Source organism: Mugil cephalus, chromosome 5 (genome assembly GCF_022458985.1).
Source record: "Mugil cephalus isolate CIBA_MC_2020 chromosome 5, CIBA_Mcephalus_1.1, whole genome shotgun sequence".
NCBI classification, from domain to species: domain Eukaryota; kingdom Metazoa; phylum Chordata; class Actinopteri; order Mugiliformes; family Mugilidae; genus Mugil; species Mugil cephalus.
The window spans coordinates 5,149,032-5,171,467 of NC_061774.1; the positions used below are offsets into that span (position 1 = coordinate 5,149,032).

Consider the following 22,436-nt stretch of genomic DNA (forward strand, 5'->3'; position numbering starts at 1 on the left):
AGACGTGCAGACAAATGTACACACACATAACAACTAGTACATACATGTTTGAACGTCGAATGTTGATACACATGAGCAATGAAGCATATAGGAAGATAAAGAAGTTTCTAGGAAAGTGTATTTTCTGGAGACATTCTTTCTCGCTCACAGACAAACACACTTGTGTTCCCTACTGGGAACCTATTAGCTTCTCTGTGTCACAAGGTGAGCAGAGGATAATGATTCACAGATCCCCCCCAGTACCTGTCTGTCTTTCTTCATTGTAGACCTTAAGAAAGACAGATGTAGATGGACTGACAGACAAGGAGAAAAGAGGATAGTGAGGACACACAACAGGTGTGGAAAAAGTGAAAGGCAGACATCCCTCCTCTTTCTTTGTATCTGCTCCCTGCGCCCACTCCTGCCTTTTGTCAGTCTGCTGTAAGGAACGACTTGTCAGTTTGATTCATGACAAATCTGGAGAGCGTTTAGTGGGAAATTATGCAGTTCTACATTTGAAATGTTTCTCTGTGCCAACCCGAATGAAATCCATACTATATAAATGTTGTTTAAATGCTCCAACACAGGATACATTTAATCTCTGTCCTGCACTACTTCCTTGCTTATGCAAACAGAAGAATCGTATGTGTCTTAGTGTGTGTGCGCATTTGCTTTGGAGGACTGTCAGGGAGGAAAGTGGTGATTTATTGTATTTTACAAATCATGTTTACAAATGACAAGACAATTTCCTCTAATAAGGGGCAATCCCATCCTAGAGTGACAGTGATCCGAAGGCACCGATGCTGACGAGCAGGCAGAGTGTGTTGATAGTGATCTGCATGTTGTGATTGTGCTGAGAGGCCAAAAAGAGAAGCTTCACAGCACCATCTACTGTCTGGAAACACTCCTGATCTCTCATTTCCAGAAAGGTGTTGCTTTGCTATGAGCAGCCTACCTGCAGGGTGGGGTTTGAACCCCACTGGGCATCTTTCTCTTCTATTATTTTCCTGTATAAATCCTTTGCAGAGATGGAGATAATATGTTTCTTCTCAGCTTGTCTGCTCTAATGAGAGATTGTTTTTGTTGTAATTTATTCAATAATTCTGCTTTTTACCTAATCTCTTCCCTCGTCTGCTTTCCCTCAGCATTAACATTTAACACTTTAATGGCTATTTGATTGCAGGGTCATGCCTCTCACCTAAACGAGTAAGGGAGCGCAGTTACGGTCGCATGTATTCCAACTGTACATTACCTCATAAACACACGAGTCACTGCAGAGTGTCAGTGTAATTTGGTCTAATTTTCTAAGCTGGAGTATAATGTTGCATTTGTGTTTTCTTTTACTGACCTGTGAATGAAATGACTGAGCATGAGACATCATGGCTTGACATTGTGTTTTAGTGCTGTTCAATATCATAGTTGCTGTAATGGTCAGCTATCATCCAAACTTTGATTTACACACATTCCGACTTATTTTTCTATACTGTTTGGATTTGGATGAATGCACTTTTGGGGAAACTATGTCTTATTTTATAGGCAGTGATTGTGGAAAAGGGTCATTTAATAGTTAAAATTACATTTAATGTGTTTAAGATAAAGTTTCTTTGAGCTTTAAGAACAGTTGATGCACACCCCATTGTGCTGTATGTTTTGGACCGCTTAGATCATTGCTGTGTGTTGATGCTGTAGCTTAGATACTGTAATTTGCAGAGCTGGGGTCCTGTTTACTATCAAGATAATGGAGTTGCCATGTGGCTCTGCTCTGTTTGTGTTGCTCACAGCAGATTGTTGAGGTTTTGGTGCAGTGTCTGGATTTCAAACCTGTGTAGGAGTTTACCACCGTGGCTCAAGGTTCAATTTCCAACAGCAGATTGTATTCATAAACTGAAATGATCGCGTACGTATGAATCATAAAAATGATTCAGAGCAATATGATATGACACAGTGCAGTACAATGAAAGCTGACAGTCTGATCGTCGCTTTCCTCACTGTAGAGCAGACCACCCAGCAGGAATTAGGCCAGTTTCCTCCTCATTAAACTCCAGCATGAACTTATCTAAATAAAAAGGTTTTGATATATAAAGATTCTCTGAAGAAATATATTTCTTTATCAGATGACTGAAACATGACGCAAAACTCTGCATCTGCGATTAGAAAAAAATATTTGACCAAAAACCTTAGAGGATGCGTATCTGCTTACTGAGCCACAGCAGCAACAAACACCCACACACACAAAGCCAAATTAATAATTAGATACATGAAATAAATAAATAAATAAATGAACCCACTTTCTGTCTTTAGAGTGGTTGTAATGTGGTTGTCAGCCATTTTGCTGCGGTAAAGATGTAAAGTTGTGAGATTATCCCTGCCTTGTAAAGATTGGTGTAGTTTTATCCTGGAAAGCATTAACAGTCTGGGGTAATTACCTCTCAATAGCTGCCTTCTGCCCGAGTGTGTGTAAGAGCTTGTGTGTGTGTGTGTGTGTGTGTGTGTGTGTGTGTGTGTGTGTGTGTGTGTGTGTGTGTGTGTGTGTGTGTGCGTGTGTGTGTGTGCAAGACAGAAACAGTCCTTTCATACGTCATGTATGGTGCATGGAGTTTGGCCATCAGCGCGTGTGTGTTGAAGAGAGAAAGAGCATTTTGTGCGCCATGTGATAACGATATGTGCTGATTGTGCTCTCCTGGGTCCTGCCCTCCCACTGCCTCCACCCCAGGTTATTTCTCTAATGCACACAAAACTGTCACACTCCAAACTCGCCCCCCATGCCTTTTCTGTGTCCTTGACCTTTTCCCCCCCTTAGCCTCATTTTTTGCATTCTCTCATCTTTTATTTGGTTTAATTTTACCTTCTTTTTTTGTACGGAGTCATCTCTCTCTATTCTCTATTCGTTCTTTACGTCACATTTTCTTCCTCTATTATCTGCCTTCATTTCCCTTGGTTTGTTTAATTTCCTTCCTGTCCACTTCCTTCCTTTTACTTTAACACTCTTCCCTTTCTTAAAACTTCTCCCTCCTTCTTTCCCAATCCTCCTAATATTCTCTCAATCCTCTTTGGGGTTGTCTCCGTCTTACCTGCCCTCCATTTAGTCCTCTGTCCTCTACCATCACCCCTTTCTTTACTGTCCTTTCCCTTCTTCATCTTCTCCCCCTCCTTCCCTCTCCATCACCCTCCCACCCCAGCCCACGCCCCCCCTCTCCATTAGCTGATTAGATTTAGTCCCATAATGCCGCTGGGCACCATGATTTTACCGGCTCTCATTACTCCTAAATCATCTTTTCCTTCTCCCTCCCTCTCTTTCTCTCTCTCATCTCCCAGTATGCTAACACACACTTCTACACACAAATGCTCACACACGCACCATATGCCATATGCCAAGGCCTGCGCCGCACACCGTATCACCCCTGAATTAGCAGCAGGGCTAGTGATTTGTGATGCAGGGTGATTGGGTGGGAGGGGAGAATTTGGTTCAATTTCTTTCTGCCTGCATCCATTCTTTATTCCCTTTCAAATAAACCCCCGGAACATGAATGATTTTCATATCACAATGTTTTAGAGGTGGACTCCATTTCCTCACACGTTCTTATAGAGATGATCTGGAGCAAAATTACTTAGAATGAAGAATTGGCGTAATGCGATTTTTGAAGGACAGGTCATTTCTTTGTTTGTTTGTTTTTTTTTGTTAACATTTTTTTGAGAAAGAGATAAAGGTGAAAGTGTAAAGACAGACAGGTAAAGATGGAGGGAAAAAAGAGTCAGGCATATTTATGCATGTGTATGAGTGAGCAAGGGGCCATTGTGGGCCTTCATCATTTCCGTGGTGTCAGCATCTTATCGTTTATTATGGCAGTGGGTGAGTTAGCTGCAGTTTTACACTCTGTGACAAAACTGCTGATCACCACATCCACTTTAATCATGCTACGACAGCTTCAAGTACTTTTACAACATTCATCTTCATGCCGTGCTGGATGTACTACGTATGAAACATCGTAGTAACGTACCCAGATCATCATTTGAGACAAGTTGGCCCTGGAATAGAATAAATTGTATTTGTTAAATTGAATAAATATTGGTATGAATGACAGCAGAAAACTGAAATGATCAGTTATAAAAATGACTTCAAATAATCAGATTATTAGCATTAAAGATAGACAAGATACACACAGCAAGACTGATGTGCAGATATGTGAACACTGTCAGATTTGGATACATTTTTTCATGAACAACTTCAAAACAACCAACTATAAATTTGTTTATTTCCACTGACACATTTGGAGTTTTTCTAAAAACAAGTAATTGTAGAGAATCCTTATTAATATTTAAAAAAAAAGGCAGAAAAAATTAAGATATTTTTTGTTATACTTACTTGGTTGTATATAGTTACTACTGCATCCTTTGCTCTGCTGATTCCTGTTATATATTGCAGTGTGACCAGACCAGATGTTAAATCCAATTGACTTCTTTTATTTAACTCAGAATTGAGCACTCAAATTAGGTAACTAAAAAAATCCATTTCCTGCACCTGTCCTCCTTTTTTTTTCCTTTTTTGTTTTTAGGAGTAAGCCTGCTGGAGAGGGACAATAGCACAGAATCTGGATCCACTCAATCTAATCTCTCAGCCTTAATGGGCACTGCTGCTTTTCAGACACACCCTGCAACACACACACACATACACACAAACCACACACATTCACAAAATTATGCACACAATACAAGCCTAAGATGCAGATGATGATGTTTATCAAACCAGTCCGCCAACACTCGGGTTTACAGGTGGACTCTGACAGATGTAACGTGGGTATGGATACGGCTGAAGAGGAACACACAAACATTTATAAACACTGACACACTTGCATAACTCGCTCTCTTCCAGTTAGCCCTGTTAGCCCTGACATTAGCCACTTGCTGTTTCTAACTGGATCATGGGGCTTACTAAAGAGATTAGGGGCTAGAGACAGGCATAGCAACCGCACACGCACACACACAGACACACAGTCATACACAAAAGTGCTTTCTTTCTACTGGCTGCGTATATTATTCCTTTCTTTTTCTCTCTCTCTCTCCCCAACTTCTCTTATTCTGAGTCTCTCTCTCACACACAGACAGACACACACACACGTTCTGCCAGACAAGCCCTCAGGCTAAGAAGGCAGCAGCCAGTAGCCATTGTGGAAGACAGTCTGTCAGAGGAATTAGCCCACCGCTGCATGGGAAGGGAGGATGACAGTCTCTTGTGTTCGCTTTCACAATCACTTTATTTCACCGTGTACACGCCATGACAGATACAACCATTGTAAAAGCCTTCGTTTCTTTATGTGCATTTGCTTCAGTGCAGAGGTTGGTCAGTTCTAATTTAAAGTGACCACTTTGAAACTTCATGTGATGTTTCTACATTAAAAGTAATCACACTGACTGCTGTTAATGCACATCCATGTTTGCAGTACAAACAGGAACTTAACCGCACAAAGACATTTGTTGTGAATCGGAATCTCTTATGCATACAAGCAAACGTTATATTACATCACTAAAAATCTGCCTTGAACACATCAACAAAGAGCCAATCATCCACGTAGCCCGTTGCATCGGAAAATAGCACTAGAATGCGCTCCTCGACATTATTCAATCAAGGGTTAAATTTCTTTGTCATAAAGCTTGATCACTATTGTAGTAATAATTGCAGTGGAACTGTACCTCCAAAAGAAGATCAATTATCACTAAACAATAATCAAATATTTGATGTCAGGTCATTTTCAGATCAGCTTTCCGCCATTCTTATGTCACATAATAAGATTTTCAGCCAAACGTCCTTTTCACACAGGGGAACCTGTACAAGGGAACACATTATGTCATCATTGTCACACAGGAGCCCTGACTCTCTGGCAACTTGCTGTGCACTTGCTCACATTTGCTCGCTGCACACTCTGAGTTGCATTCTTTCCTTCGTATCATAAAAGACTGTTTGCCAACGCAGTAGCTTGCTGTGAACAATTGCTCTCTTTCGTACACAAACACTGACTCATGTTATCACGTCCCCTATGTGTCGGTTTTGTTGCACAGACAATTAGAAGAAAAGGCATCACACAAACAGATGCGCACGCGTTTCTTTCTTTGGGCTGCTGAGACACCTGCACTGTTGTGTTCTGTTTCTGCGCTAAAAGTTAATTGGCCTGGCGGCAAAATGGCTTTCTGTAACCTTGACTACGCTGACCAGCTGTGAGACAGATCCGAGCTCTGAGAAATGCCTTAGAAACACATATCACACATCATAAACAGGCCTTCTACACAAGGACACACAATGTATGAGGAGCGAGCAGTGCAGCATGTTTAATCTGAATGCACATTAAAAACATGTACACCAGGGTGCATGTCCACCGCTAGGCCGGTGAGTTCATCGAAGCGCTCCCTCTCTGCAGCATCCACACTCTTCCAGTAGTCCCTTTCTTCCGTCCAATCTGCTAATTTGCTGCATATTATTTATGGGTGCTGGGGTGCTCCCAAGGTGCTCATAAAGGCAAAACGCCACAGTCAGCTACTTTATTCACACCTCTTCCTCTCTCTTTCCTTCCATACCTCTGCCACATTTCCTCCCCTCTATCCTTTACCAAAATCTAACTTCTTCCTCAGTCTTTTCTTCCAAATTTCTCCACCCCCTTAAGTGTTTCCTTCCACCCTTCCTTGCATTGTTGCCTTCCTCCCTATCTTCTGACACCTGTCACCCAGTTTCCCTCAATCACCTGCCAGCTCCATACCCCCTCCTCATTACCACCTTGCCTCCTGTCGACCCTTGTCTCTCCTCTTTTCCACTCATTGTGGTGTCTTCCTTCTTTTAGTCTACGTAACAACCCATTGTCTTCAAGGCATGTCCATCTCCCGTTCCATGTAGCCCATTCAGCCATTCTGTAGAGTAAAGGGGTTGTTAGGTTCATCCACGTTTTAATGCCTACATAGCACCAATTTTCTGTTCCACATCAACCATTTACTAATGTGCTTCACCATTTACTTTAACTGATTACCCAGCCATTCACCATGTGCTATGAAGAGTTTCACCATTTGGCCTGCACAGAATGAGCCCTTGAGCCTGTGTTTTCAGCCAAATGCTGTTGAATTTGTGATTTAAAATCGATGTAGTTAAAACTTCAAATAGCTTAAATAATTTTAGACAGATGTCTGAGGACTAGCCTAACCCTAACCCTAACCCTAAGGACATATTAGATAGCCACTTTCCAAAGAGCGTTGGCCATTCTCAAAATGAGAGTCTCCATGTTAAATCCTCATTGAGGATTTTTCTTTTACATTGAACAATCTCTTTCCAGCTTATTTTTTTGCATCAACTTAAAGTCTTTCTAGCTGTGTGACACTTTATTACCAAAAAAAAACTAAATAATTGGATTAAAGTTGCAGTGAACAGATTTAGAGTAATTGATGTCCATTGTTAAGCATTCTTGACTGTCATTTTGCCAGATTAAACTGCTACTCAGCATGCAAACACAATATATACCGACCTGATACTCACACACACACATAGGTGTAACATGTTCAGCTATTTACTGATTATATTAAAGCGATGCGGGCATTCCTTTTAAAAAATAATAGCTGGTATGTTGGTGGCACTGCATCCTCGTGAGTCGAAATATATCCCTATTTAAAACACACTTTAATTGTAATTATCATGTTTTAATTTTAATTGAGGGATTTAAAGAAAATTCCTCAGCTTCTTTGCCTTTAGGAGTCCCTGTGTAAGCCAAGAAAAACAGAACTTGAAAAGAAAACTCATAAAACAACTGTTGTCTAATCAGTAATAAAAGTAATTGAATACTATAAAACTATTTGATTTGGCTTTATTTACATAATATTCTTTTTTTTGGCAGACAAATTCATTTTCTTTCCATGAAATGAATTTGTCAGAATTCTGCCAAGGCTTCAAAGTAAGCTCTTCATTAGTTTTATAGGACTTGGTGGTTGATAGTGATCAGAATGTGGTTTGGTTATTGCTTGGCGTGAACAGCATTGGCCTACATGTGAGCTCATGTCTGTCTCCAGTTTATCTATCCACCCATCCCTTCATCTATCATACTAGTCTGTTTCTATATTTTCTCGCCTGCCTGGTAATCCGTCCCTCCTTTCCCTCAATTTATCTCTCCTCCCTGTGTCTGTTCTAATGTCGTCTCTTGATCCTCTGTTTTATTAGGTCCATAAATGTCCCCAAGAGCCTGCAATATCGCTTAGCTAAAGCACCAGAAGAGAAGGAAGAACTAACAAGTGAAAAAGAAAGTAATATTGCTTAGTCTTGTGGATGACGATTCAAATAAGAAAACGTATTAAAACAAAATGGCGTCAGGGGCATTAAAGTGAATTGGCCAATAACAAATGACCATGTGTGCGCCCTGCTGCTTTAACCTCTACAACAACTTTTTTTGCCCATAGTAACTCATCTAAATTTGCTGGACGTCTTTCAGGCGTGGGGCCAGAAAAGCTTTTATATCCATAAAGGCCTATGGATCACAGAGAATTGCATTAAGCTGTCCAATTTAATTACAGTATCGACAAAACATAATAGATACTTACAGCCTTACGGAGAGCGATGGATAGAGGAGGGGGAAGAACCACCGGGAGAGAGAGAGAAAGAGAGAAAGAGAAAGAGAGAGAGGAAAAGTGCAGACAATGTCCATTTATAATGCTGATGCAGTGGATGTATCAAAGGAGGCGTTTGAGGAATGTGTGCGTGTTTGTGTGTGCGTGTGTGTCTCCCTAACGAAGGATTTGCAAGGGCCCCAGAGAGCTTTTGAGAACGCTTAGTTTGATTTAGATGCTACAGCTCCCTGATGGCTGGTTCACTTGCAAACTCATACAAATGTGCACGCACATACAACCACACATAATCTCTCACAATGTCACTCACTCACCTGTCCCCACGCACACGCACACACACACACGCACACGCACACTTACCTTGGTACGTGCAATGGAGGGACTTAGAAGAGTGGTTGTCCAGTCCAGTTCCAGCCAGCCGGTGCTGTCAACCTCCCATCCACCATGATCAATAGAGGGGGGCAATATTTTTATTCATAAAGCACCCACTTAATTAAATCACAGGGAGTGGAGTGGGGAGGGGGTGAAAAGGGGAGGAGGGATGGGCCACACAGGCAAGGGCACCGAGTCAAAAGACTGATGAAGAATTACAAAGACTGGAAAGTGAAAGGCAAAATGGAGAGACATTCTGTGTCATCCATTAATAGTATGCCAGAATACAGAGGACAGATTTTAAGGTTAAATGGGACTGATGGAAAATAGTTTCATTTCTTTTTGCAGCACCATGGTCCAGTTGCCTAAAATGAAATTTATTATATTATGTAAATTGCAAGCTTTCAGGGAACACATGCCATTTAGAAGAAACGCACACTACCAGTCGTTCTGCTTTTTGGAAAATATGCTTATTAAGTTTCTTGCAGAGAGCGAGATGAGGCGATCAATACCACTCTCACGTCTGTGTGTTACATGTAAGACTGCAGTGGGCAGTCAGTTTGCTTACTTTGACTACCAGGAATAGAGACTGTATCCCGATAACAGTGAACAATTGGAAGTAAACAAGAACTTGCAAACTTGTTACGAAAGGAAATGTAATGTAATGGAGAATGAAGAAAGAAAATATGAAAACAAACAACACTTGTTTCACAGTCCATCATCACGTCCCGCCCTGACCCAGCCCAATGAAACATTTTGGCCATGAGAAAAAAAGCGTTAGTTCTAAAACTTTTAAAAATCAAAAAACATCCTCACTATTTAGTCCCACAGTGCAGTCCTGCTGTCTGCCAGTAATAAATCACCCCCCAGTTTGTTGGCACAAGTCAGAACCATTCAAGCAAAGTGGCTCTGTAGCCAAAACTTGAAGACCGTGGTTATAATGGGATGGTTCCAGTTTTAAATGCATGGAGCTATATGTCTGTTCCATTGCCAATATTAAGCTTTTATAGTCAGTAAATTTTCCCAGGACAAATGAAGGTTAGAAAAAAAGTTGCTTTTCAACTTGCCCAATAAAATAATGGTTAGAGTATCGTACACAAAGGTGGACGTTGAGTTATTTTGTGTCATATTACAACAGTGTGCCTCTCTGTTTGCTGTTGTAGTTTGATCATTCATATATCCATATTCATTACACAATATGAATACGTCTGCACTCACTGTGCGGTTACTTGATTGTAAAGTCAGAAAATGTGTATCAGTGCAGTATGATTTATGAAACGTGACAAACAAAAAAGTGAGGAAGAAAACGTTTCAAGAATTAACATCATAACATTAACTGAAAGCCATTCACAGCTACGGGAATAGTTCAAACAACCTCGGGCATTAAAACCTCACCATATATTTATTGTGACTTAAAGGTAGTACTTAAGAGCAAGTTAGAGGGGTCTGAAGGACGCTTTAATAGTTTCAAAGGTTACAGATACCACAAGAGATTAAATCACATCTACAGTATGGGCAGTAAGCAATGTAATACCTGCTGCATGACTTTGGCGTTACCCTACAGTAGAGTGCCTTAAAAAACAAGGGGAATATGAGCTAGCCAGCAGTCGATATTTATTACTCTCTTTATGGAACAATATTAAATGCAGTTACAGCCCCCAAGGGAGAGGAAAAGAGACAGACAGAGAGGGAGAGAAAGTGATATAGCGTGAGGGATTGGAAAAAAGAAAGTGAGAGCAAAGGAAGGGAGACAGGAGGAAGAGAAGCGAGAGGCTTCTACTAACTATTGAATGTCTCAGGTTTCAAAAAAGAAATTGCACCACCTCAGTCTTCTTACTCTCCCTCAACTTTCTCCCTGTCCCTCCCCAACCTCTTTTTTTCATCCCCCTCCTGGCTGGAGCCCAGCCAGGGGGTCAGCTCTCTTCCTTTCTTTCGCTACACATGCTCTTCTTTTAATAAAACTCACACAAAGATGCATAAACGCGGCTGCCTGGCCGCTCTCAACCTGCCTGCTCTTTCTTCCACACGGAAGCACACAAATTCCACCTGACACACAGGTACCACACCTTTGCTGCCCTCCTTGTCATCTCCGTCTAACTAAGACCTCCTCTGATGCCATCTGACACAAAGCCGCATGAATTCAAACAGGTCTGCTTCCACTCCCCTGTTCTCAGGTTAATGGTTCAGGCCTGTGTGGCCCTGGCTCATATTTGAGGGCCTGAGGGTGGAGCAGTCTAATATGTGGTGTCTACTGTTACATGGAAAAAGGCACGGTGAGACAGCCGGGGAGAAAATGACTATTTTGGTCCGTATGTATGAACAAAAGAAGGAAGAATATATGTGGATGTTTTTATATCTGCTTGTCCTTGTGATGTTTGTTTAGACATCTGTGTATTTGTGTGTAAAGGGTTAACAGTGTCCGAAGAGGTGTGTGTGTGTGTGTGTGTGTGTGTGTGTCTCTGTCTACGTGTGTTAAAGGGTTAACAGTAATATCCGAAGTGACAAAGAGTGACCCGGAGAGTGTTATTATTCTTCTCACATGAATAATGGAACTTAATATGGAAGAGGTGATAGCCGGCAGCACACACACATAAACACACCCTCACACACACCAACATGCCCACACTACCCCAACCCGAGGACCATCTCGCTGTCATCCTCAATCGCTCCAGACTTCTAGGGGCCACATAGAGTCACCATGCCCACAGAGAAGAGGCCTTGTGTGGGGAATGTTAACCAAGGGTGGGGGGTCTGTGTGGTGAAAGGGGGAAGGCCTGGAAGACATATGGTTAAAATTCAATCAATTGTAGAGTACTTAGGAAGCCATGACAAACATGGATTGGATAATAGAGGACTGTTTTTCTTTCTCTACTGCTATGCATTGTTTCTTTTCTTATTTCTCTTTAGTAGGTTTCTTTGTCTTCTTTTTGAACCCATTCATATTGAACTCGGTGTACTTGAACTTTTGTGAACTTCTTTTTGTTTGTCTTGTCGCCATCCAGTTCTTGAGATCTATTCCTCAAAAAGATGTGCAGTTGTTTTCATTAATCAGCATCACTATAATTTACAGAATTTGTCATCCTAATAGAACTGATGCATAATTCAAACAGCCATCCGTCTTTTTAATAGAATTCATAGTAGATTAATCGCTTCTTTCCTCAAATGCTGTGGCAATGGAGAAGGACCAAAAAAAAAGGCTAAATCCAATAATTGAAATATGTAGGCAGATTGCAGGACACTGGTGTACAAACCACCCCGCTATCCAAATGGGCTTTGTGCATGTGTGTGTGTGTGTGTGTGTGTGTGTGTGACAGAGAGAGAGAGAGAGAGAGATGGTGCTTTTGTGGATAGTCTATCAGAGAGTGTCCTTTTCAAGGATCACAGGCCAATCTCCTGTTGGTGATAGCCTTTGCTCTACTCAAAGGTCGGCAGGTATGACTCACACAGAAATGAGAGGTGTACAACTGTTTACATCAAGACATATCGTAGTTCCCCACTTGGAATGTGTTCAGACATAAATAATACATGATGGTAACACAAAGTATCATGTTTCATACCTTCCACTATAAGTAACTGCGATTTCCTTTGTGTCTGCGATTTCCATGTGTTTCCAGTGATCAGACCTTATGTTGGACACAGCATCTCTTAACCCCTCAACAGACACTCTGTATTTTTGTCACTTTAACGTTGTTAAATTCACTTTTTACTGACTGACTGAAAGTCAGCTTGTCCCAACTCTTGAATAAATCACAACAGTGATTACACAGAGGAAATTTGAAAGGACTGAAAGCAGTGTGACAGACTCATCAATAGGACACTGCTTGGTGTGAGGTTACTTGCTGTGAGCTGTTGTTTTTGTTTGGAGTCGTAAAGCTTACACATGTGCACCTTGAGACACTCAGGAGTTGAATGAAGAATGCATTAGTCTGATAAAGGTGTGTGTCATTTAGGAGATTAATGCATTATTATGTGTCTATAAACACATAACAAGGCTCACATTCAACCCTGCTGTACTTGATGCAGTACCGTTTCATATTCTTCTAGTTTCCAATAAAATGTTGACGAGGTGTCCATCTTTTGTTAACACCTTCCAAAATGTCACCAAGGCAGCAACAGCGCTGGATGCAGCTTGTGCATAAAAAACATTTCCATAAACCTAAAACCAATCGCACAAATGCAAGACCAGAAACCATCTGTGTGATGAAAACTTCATTGAAAGCCTTGTGACATATGAGTTTTATTACAAGGGGCTTAAAACTGTGGACTCCTGGAGCTGATGTCAGTCACTCAGCTGGAGTCATAAAGGCCAACAGAGAGAGACACAGTCTCATAATGGCTTTTATTTGACTTAGATGTTTTTCCTTCTGTTAGAAGAAATAACAAATAAATATGATGGTGGGTAAACAAACCAATAAAGCATTTATTAGCAAAGGAACTTCTCAGAAATATGGCTTTTTAATGCTCCTTTCCCTTTATCTTGTTCTTCTCCTTCTTTCCTGTTTTTTTTTGTTATCACTCTGTTTGTCAGCAGCCTACAGAGGGAAAAGGCCATATAAAAGAGATGCAAATCATGAAGATAAACAAGATAGAGTTATGGATATAGTCAGATAGAGAGATGGAGAGAATGGTAGATAATAGAGAATGATTGAGGAAGGGGCGGGGAATCGAGAGCAAGAATGATAAGAGATTTGCTTTCTCTCTGTTTCCTCTTTGCTCCGTCCACGTCAGCATGGGAGCAGCAAAGACAGAAAAAATAGAAAGAACCTCCATTGTAGAATAGAAAAAGCTACCACTAACCAAAAAGTGTAAAAAAATTCCAAAACACAATACATAAACACTAGGAATATTTTCTGACCTTGCTGCGCATTAAAACATCACAACACCATTCCTGTCTGTCCTTTTTTTATATATATATTGCTCCCTCGTTACCACAAGTGTTGAGCAAAATTGCACATAAAAGCCCATATGTTCCTTGTCTATAGAGTATATGATGCCAGGCACATACTTTTCCCATCAAGTCCTGTGGAGACAAAGCAGGGAACACTCATCTCTTGTCAAACAAAAGGAATGAGCCAGAAAACACAGGGTTGAAAAGGAAACATCTGAAACGTTGAAACCTTGTTAGTCTGAGGAAATTAGTTTTTAGTTTTCCAAGCACAGCTCACCAATTAACATTCACAGCACTAATACAAGCTGATTGGCTCTGGAATAACGCACAGGCAATTTTCCCCCTGTCTACATGAATGCATTAGTAAATTAGAAGCGTGTACAATATGTATGTGAGGGTGCAATTGTTTATTCACATGTATTGTGTGAGCATGTGTTTATATGATTGTCGGTCTGTGAAACGGACCATTCAGACACAGCGTATTCTAACTTTGTGACGTGAAAATTTTAGGAATACTGTCGGTGCAAAGCTGCTCTTTTTCCACAATGGACCTGGCAGATTTTCCAAACACACTACGCTCTTTTGTGCTACTCTGTTTTATTTATGTATTAGTTTTTTTACCATCTGAGTTTATGCTGAGTATCTCGTATGCACAGCCATGTGTTAATGTGATGCCACTGATCTCAGGAATCACTCGGATCATGTCGGTATTCAATACCGAAATAGAAGAAGTGGAGAACAGGCGTTGCGCAGGTGTCTCATGTATTGCCATGTTTACCATGTGAAAAAGAAGTGCGAGAAAACAAGTATGTTTTCTTCAGGTTCTAAGAATAGATGGCCTTATGAATGGCTTCACTGTAGTGCTGCAGCAATGCTGCGCTGTTGGAGGGCTCTGGTAAAAAACAAAAACAACTAAAAAGTCAGAACAGAAGCTTTTACATTAAAAACATGTGAACTGTACACATGTAACATACACTGGTCTTTTATTCTGATGCGCTCTTGCTCTTTCCCTGCACTGCGTCCCTGCCACACATACACATGCGCACACACAAACACACACGTGGCAGCTCGTGGACTCATGCCAGCAGTAGTTCTGATAGTTCCTTTTGTCTTTGAAAGCTCTTCAGATGAAATTGTTCTACTGATCATAAATGTCATGTCATCCTTTCTCTCGCTTCCTCCCTCCATCTCTCTCTCCTTATGTGTCTTTGTCCTGCAATTGCCTAGTGTGTGTGTATGTGGTGTGTGCATATGTGATGTTCTAATGTTTGTGGTTTTATTTATTATTTGACTTTATATGTCTCAGAATACCTCAACTAATGTCTTTTGTCACTCTCTCTCTCTCTCTCTCTCTCTGTCTCTCTCTCTCTCTCCGTCTCTCTCTCTCTCTCTCTCTCTCTCTCTCCAGAGACCTCAGTGAGAACCAGATTCAGGCTGTTCCAAGGAAAGCTTTCAGAGGAATCACCAGTGTCAAGAACCTGTAAGCACAATTACTTATTTTTCTACTTCTCCTTGTTACTCTCCTTCCCTTTTCTTCCTCCTCTCATATCCTTGTTTTTTTGTGTTATGTCTTATTCAGCCAAATGTTTTATTGTTATTTTTCTGGAAAGTCCAAAATGTACTTATATACCAAGGAAGTGGTTCCAAAGTAATCCATAACAAGAAGATTTTAATTTTAAGAAAACCAAACAAATCCCATGGGGTGAACATTATTTGGCTTATTGTATATTAAAGCTTTAAAATTTATTTGACAAACCAAACCTTAATGGCAAAGTTTCAAGTTCCATTTCGTCTTCCCTTCTGCTCCTCTTTAGTATTTATCTTTTCATTGCTTCTCCTGACTTCCACCTCCCATTTTCTTCCTTGAACCTCCTTCTATACTTTTCTACACTTCCTTTCTCCTCTTTTTATTCCTCTCCCCACCCTCTATTCCTGTCCAGAGAGGTTTTGTCCTGACATCAAGTGCTCAATACCCCGCTGTCATTTATTCATGATGTCCTAATCACTAATACTGTGATCAATATGCTGCCTGGTCAATACACCTCATCAATAATGGCTGATCAATCCGTCCCCTAAACTACCAGACAGACTCTTGGGGCAATGTTCTCAATGTGAGACAGTTCAATAGAATAGAATGGAATAGAATAGAATAGAGCAGCTTCTAAACAGTATGTGACTATGACGCTGGATATGTCTGAAAAAAAAAAAAATGTAGATTAGCTCAACTTTACTGCTCTGTTTTCTTAGACAAGTATACCTTCAGTGAAACATGAGAGGGAGAAGTGTCACTGACCAGAGAGCGTATTTTACTAGTGTCTATGATTCCGTCCTCTTGTCAGTCATGTTCAGGTAGTCAATACATATATGCAACGAATTCTTGGCAATAAATGTTGGAAGAGGGAGGCAGACAGGAAACCAAGCCAGCAAGAGTTTGTCTTTATCTTATGGATCCTTCCCCCAACTACCACCAGCATTAGCTGTCGCCAAAGCCATGTGGACTGATTCCTTTAGGAAATGGACACATGCACCTGAAAAATGTCCACATGGCTGGGAAACGTGAGCTATTTGAAACTTTTTGTGCCTTTTTCACAAGCTATTTTACAAAATGCTCCTTAAAATTAGATAAAACAAAAAGCCAGGGGGCAGTTGTGATCTTTATATTCAGGCAGTGTTGCAATATGGACAAATAGTAATAAAAGATGTATTGTATGTTATGGGTACAAATAAAGTTACCCATAACTTTATTCATTGTTGCAAAGTTGCCTCATATTTGATTGCACACCAGTTGTATCAATATTTATCTACTAAGCTACTGCTGAATGGATAAATATCATCATAAACATATCATCATTCATTCATTTCCTTCAATTATTCATCGTCATTCTACCGATGAAGGTCATATTGTAGGAGCTAAAGCTACAGAACAGATGCTAAATGGGCCTCCTACTGACACTGACTTCCTCATAGAAGTCAGAGAGAATGTCTTTAATTTAATGCAGACATGGATGACTTAAAACGCATTTTCAAGACCAGATGAAAACAATGTGACAGTGCAGGATCAAAAGCTCTTGGACAGCATTTAAATTATGGTACTGGTCAGAATGCCTTTTCAAACATGAACATGCTGTTTGGCAGACCTTTTTTTTTTTTTTTTTTTTTTTATAGCTGAAGTGTTGCTAATTGACATCAAACCTCATAAAACCCATCTTGGTTATTACAAATTTCCAAAGTAATGACTTTAAGGTTGTCTAACTGTTCTCTCACCCTGACATCTAACCGTAAACAGAGAGAATTACAACAAGTGCTTAAATGTATACTTCCATAGTACTTACCAAATATATACCTGTCATCTTAAAACAGGACCTTGTGATTCATTGAATTAAGATCTACGTGTTTTACCTCGTAGTATTTCATTGGCCACGCTGGGAATTGATTTGCATGCATCTTGCCGCAGATCGGTAATTCAAAGTTGTGCTCCTCTGCTTGATTTCCCTTCCCAAGTGTGATGTAAATTCAATATGGCCACCAAAGTCCACAAGAGATTATTGCTCTTAAGTTAAATGGGCCTGAAAGTGTCTCTACTCTGTTCTCTACTCTCTCTACTGTGTGTGTGCGTGTGCGCGTAGTAAGCAAATGCCAGTTCATGGCTTGGCTCCAAACCTTTGAGTTCAGGTTGGCTTCTGATCATCTAATCCACTCTCGCTTCTGACATCCGACACAATCCAAACTAAATGTTACAAACCACCTTTCATCTTCGACCTTAGACTCACTCAAGTATTTCACAACCATCTGAAGTTCCGTGCCAGAAAGCAAAAAACTGCACAACTTAGCTGTGACCTTACGACATCTTGTGTTTTGATACTAATGTCTTTAAACAAAGGTTTGCTGAGGGTGCAGGTTTTTCTCGTGATTCCCAGTGCCACATTTATATATTACCTAAACTACAATGTAGGGTATGTGAATGATTTTGAATATTTACAGTTTCCAGAATTGGCACATACATACTCTGTTCCACTCTAATATCCTGCACCGTTAATAGCGCAGGCTTGCTGCTATTACAGTGCTCTTCATTTCCTGCCAAAACTATAAAGTCATATCAATCAAACTGGGCAGTAAAATGATCTGTTCCCCACTTAGAATGTTTTGCATCAAATAGCTGTGACCTACAAGGTGAATCAGTTTACATCCACTCCTATCAGATTTAGGTCTGACTCGAGGTCATTCATTTCTCCCTCCTACCTTTTTGATTTTTTTTTATATCCTGTTCTCTTTCGTCTTTCCTCCTTTTACACATTTCTACTAGTCTTTTTTCTGTCCTTCCATTATCGCCACTTTCAAACTATTTCTCCTTGTCCTTTTTCCTCTTTGTGTGTTTTCTTTCACCCCCTCTTTGCCTCACATCTTCATCCTATATCTTTCCAACCAACAATTGTACACTCCTGTCATTCATTATCCTTCTGCTTGCGTTGTTTCCATCTGTTAAACATTTTGCCTTTTCTCTGTCTTTTACTACTTGTCTGTTTTTTCTTCAACCCTTCTTTCTTTCCATTTTTGTTTTCCTAATCTATCATATCTCTCTTTGCTTTTTGTTCACTCCAATCCTTCTCTCATCTGCCTCTCTTTTCCAACTCCAATTTCTCCATTCCTTCAGTTCCCAGCTCACTCCAACAAGCCCCTCCTTTAAATTTCTTCTTTCTCACTTACTCTTTTTACTCCTTTTTAGCCCCTCCACTATCCCCGCATCCCTCCCTCCATTAGACAAGGTGACTCCTGCAGTAAAAGGCTCCAACCCTCCATTATACCACAGAATAAAAAAAAAAAAAAACTTCATGACATTCTGTCCCTGGTGGACACAGCATTGATTTTCTCATATGTCTCTCTCTCCCTCTCTCTTGCTGTTACCCTCTCCGTTGTCTCACTGTGAATCTATCTCTCAGCCTCCTTTTGTCTCACTTACGCTGTTTCTCAGAGGATAGGCTCTCCGTCTTTCCCACCTGGTTGTTCCTTTTCATGCTGCCAGGTGGCTACCTTAGCATCGTATGGCATTTATTGGACTTTTCTTACACACATACATAAACACAGTCACACGCACAGACCCTTTCGACCCAACTATCAGATGACTGCTTTGCTGAAACAGCCAAGAAACTGGCAAATACCATTACTGTAGTCTTCTGCTAACCTAAGGAGACAGGTATATGCCATACATCTGTGTGGAGGTGTTTGTGTGTGCATGTGCTGACTGCTGGTCCTGTCATTCCCATAAACTCAGCCTGTCAGTCAAATTACAAATGATAAAGGTAAATGTAGAGATGGAATGGATAAAGAACATTGCGCCAAAAGTCCCGTAGCACGCTCTGTGTTTATTGTTTTATCCGCTCTACATACTAGAGGCCTATTTTATCATATCTAATCTCATCTAATCGGATTTCCTAAAATCTAATTTTTCCTTGCCATGTCTTGGCTGATTGTGTCATGTCTTGTCTGATTTGGTCTTGCTAGAAAGGTTCATCATGTCAACTATGACTTTGAATGTCCATTATTGTAACGTCTTGAATTCTTACCTCCTCCTGAGCTCATTATAAGGTATTTTTTGACATGTGCCATATACAGTCACATTTTTCTTCTCTTCACCGGAAGTTACAAATGAAAACTTAGTGTACTGGCTGTGGCAATAGTCTAGTGTGGCCAGAAATACCTCTGCACACAACTGAGTGATTCTGCAACCAATCTAAGACATTTTGTTGTAAACAAAGTCAAGTCCATGAATTTATGATAAGATAACTGCTACTCTTCTCTCCCTCTTCCTGTTTGCTAGTATTGATCTATCTGCGGGCATCTGGAAGCCTAGTTTTTACCAATAGTTGGACCCCTCTCAGCAGCTTCAATTCACTTACTTTTGTAACATAAGTAAGCAAATGACATAGTCAAGCTGGCACACATAAAGTGGCCCTTGCATCTGCATCTCATCCGAACAAATATTTTCAAAATCTAGAACGAATAAACCGTAGACCAGCTGAGCAGCATGATTTGGGAGAGGCCACCTAATAGAATGATTAATACAGACTGCTCTGACATGCCGGTATGAAGAGTTATTTCCTTTCACGTAGGAAGCCTTCTCAGAGCATTCAAGTGCAACTTTTTGGTCCAGAAACCGGAGGCATCAGTCGACATCACAGACGGCCTTGATTGCTGCTAGTTCTTTGATGTTGTCGGGTGACACAAAGGCAAAAGTAGTAAATAACAATGAACCTGCTCATGAACATTTCACAAGAGCATTTGCACAATTAATGCTGCACTATTTTAAGTAGAGTTAAAAGCTTAGACATAATGAATTGGAAGTGTCCAATAACTAATGCAAAATGCATTCATCCCCAAGGGGGCAGTTTGCTACAGGGTGGTTTGCAAATAACACACAGTTAAGCAATTGATTTATGTACTTAAAAGCACTTTGACAATGCTAAATGTTCACATATAAAGATGAAAACGAAAATGAAAGCCAAGAATAAAATTCAGTTCAAAGTTGGAGTTAAAAATGACACATGATACATCAACGCACCATAAACTGGATTCACATTTTATTGATTTATTTGTAGAGTCTCCCATAGGGAAAATTTACAGAAGATAGTTTGCACTTTCTTCTGTGACTGGCCGGCAATGGTACCCTAAAACGAGCCAGACACAGTGAATTCCACCCAAATTATATCCAACTCTGGATACTGCAGACTAATGTTTAAACCTGTTTTCTGTATTCTCATACATTAACACTGAATTTAATCAGCCACAGATACTGTAAATGTTCAGCTGTAGTCACGCTTAAATCAAAACACGTGTCTGTCACTCATGTTGGGTGGTATAAAAGCTGTGGTTGGATTACGGAGAAGCATGGATGCATCAGATAAGGTACAGCTGTTTCATATGCCCTCACATTACACCTCACTGCCCACAAAGACACCCTTTTTATCTTTTGCAGCCATCGGGTCCTCATAGTGTACCTTGTTTTCCATCTGCCTGCCTTCTCGTTCTCTTACCCACTTTTCTTATTGTGATCAAATGTAATCCATTTCTCACGCTGGGTTCACCCATGCTCAACAGCTCCACACTACCTCTAGGTGCTTTGAAAGAATGTGCTCAGAGAATGTAATATGTAATTTCTTGAGCAAAATTCAGCTACACAGTACAAGAATATATGAAGTTTTTTTTTTCTCTCTTTACCTTTCTCCTTCCTCTCATCCTCTCCTTTCTTTTCTCCCTCGTAAAACACTTCCATGCTTCATGCTTCCCTACCCACAATGCAATGCAGGATGGCCGTTTGTTTGAATTATGACTACAGCGCCTCAGAGGGAGGTGAGAACATTGTGTCGTCTGCGTGCACCCACACACGCACACGCACACCCACACCCACACAGCAGCACTGTTGTGTGTCTGTGTCATTGCAGGTGTTTGCCTTCAGTTGATTTTATGTTTTCACCAATCCCAGACATGGAGATATACAAAAACGGTTCCTTCTGGGGGCATGGCATCTCACACTCATGTAAGGAGCTGCAGGGAAGAAAGATGTAGACATGATGTTCACCTGCCTGTTTACCTTTAATTGGATTCTCGTCTTTGCATGACACCAGTCCCACTACACACATGGAAGGCCAAGGTCACCAGAGATGGGGAGGAGAAAATATTAGTTGTACATGTCAAGCAAATGTACATTTATATTTAGTTTGTCTCATTTGATATGCAAAGTAACTTTGATGGAAAGCCTTTTAGTGTCCTTCATTGGAATATGAACTTATGATTATGTGAAAAATATGATATTGCTTCATGTACCCTTGAACATCAGTAAAACTGGAACTTTTATTCCAAGTCAAAACCCTGACTCTGTTTTGTTCAAATTATAATTTACTGCATTGACTAAATGCAAATATCGCATTGCTCTGAAGTGCATAGATGTCCAAATACGTTCATGTGGTGGCCATCGGACAAGTTAGATTCATATATGTCATTTGTGTTTTTTGTTTTTTCAAGCCAAATTTCCAAGATGGGGATAGCATAAAATTGCATAAATTACTGGCACACTGGCAGTCTATTTTTTTTTTTTTTTAGGCCAACAAAAAAGAAAGAGTTGCCATGACTTCCAGCAGTTTATTTATGCTCTGCAAGTGTGTAATTTGATTTGCGTGATACTCAAAAATGACAACTTGAGGGTTTTTGGTGAAGAGTCCTTAGTTGCATTACTTACAAATTTGAGCAGTTATAAAGCAGAAGTGGTGACTAAGTTAGCTTAATTAGTCAGATATTTCTTTATTTGGTAAAATGTAAGAAAAGGTGATTAAAAAAAAATTCACTTCAGACAAATAACCCAAATGATTATAACTGTGTTAATTAGCAATTTAACTTGACAGTTGACTCCTAGAATCCAATGCTTTGTTTCTATTTGGTGTATCAAGCATATAAATATATAAATCTCTTCTCCACTAAAAATGACTTGACCATATGATCTAAAAGTACACAGAATCCCTATTTCTTTGTCTCCAAACACCAGCAAAGTTTTGCATCAAGGCTTTTTTATTTATTTATTTTTTAATTATTAGTTAAAAATGGTTCTGTTTTTTTGTTGTTG

General features: G+C 40.2%; 1 protein-coding gene across 1 annotated transcript in view; it reads left to right on the forward strand.

The window, feature by feature from the left end:
• slit3 (slit homolog 3 (Drosophila)) overlaps positions 1 to 22,436 on the forward strand; it is a 209,869-nt gene that overhangs the window by 96,127 nt on the left and 91,306 nt on the right. Inside the window, exon 5 of the mRNA XM_047584852.1 lies at positions 15,234 to 15,305. Within this exon, the coding sequence (XP_047440808.1) occupies positions 15,234 to 15,305 (72 nt within the window). The remainder of the gene's footprint in view (positions 1 to 15,233; positions 15,306 to 22,436) is intronic.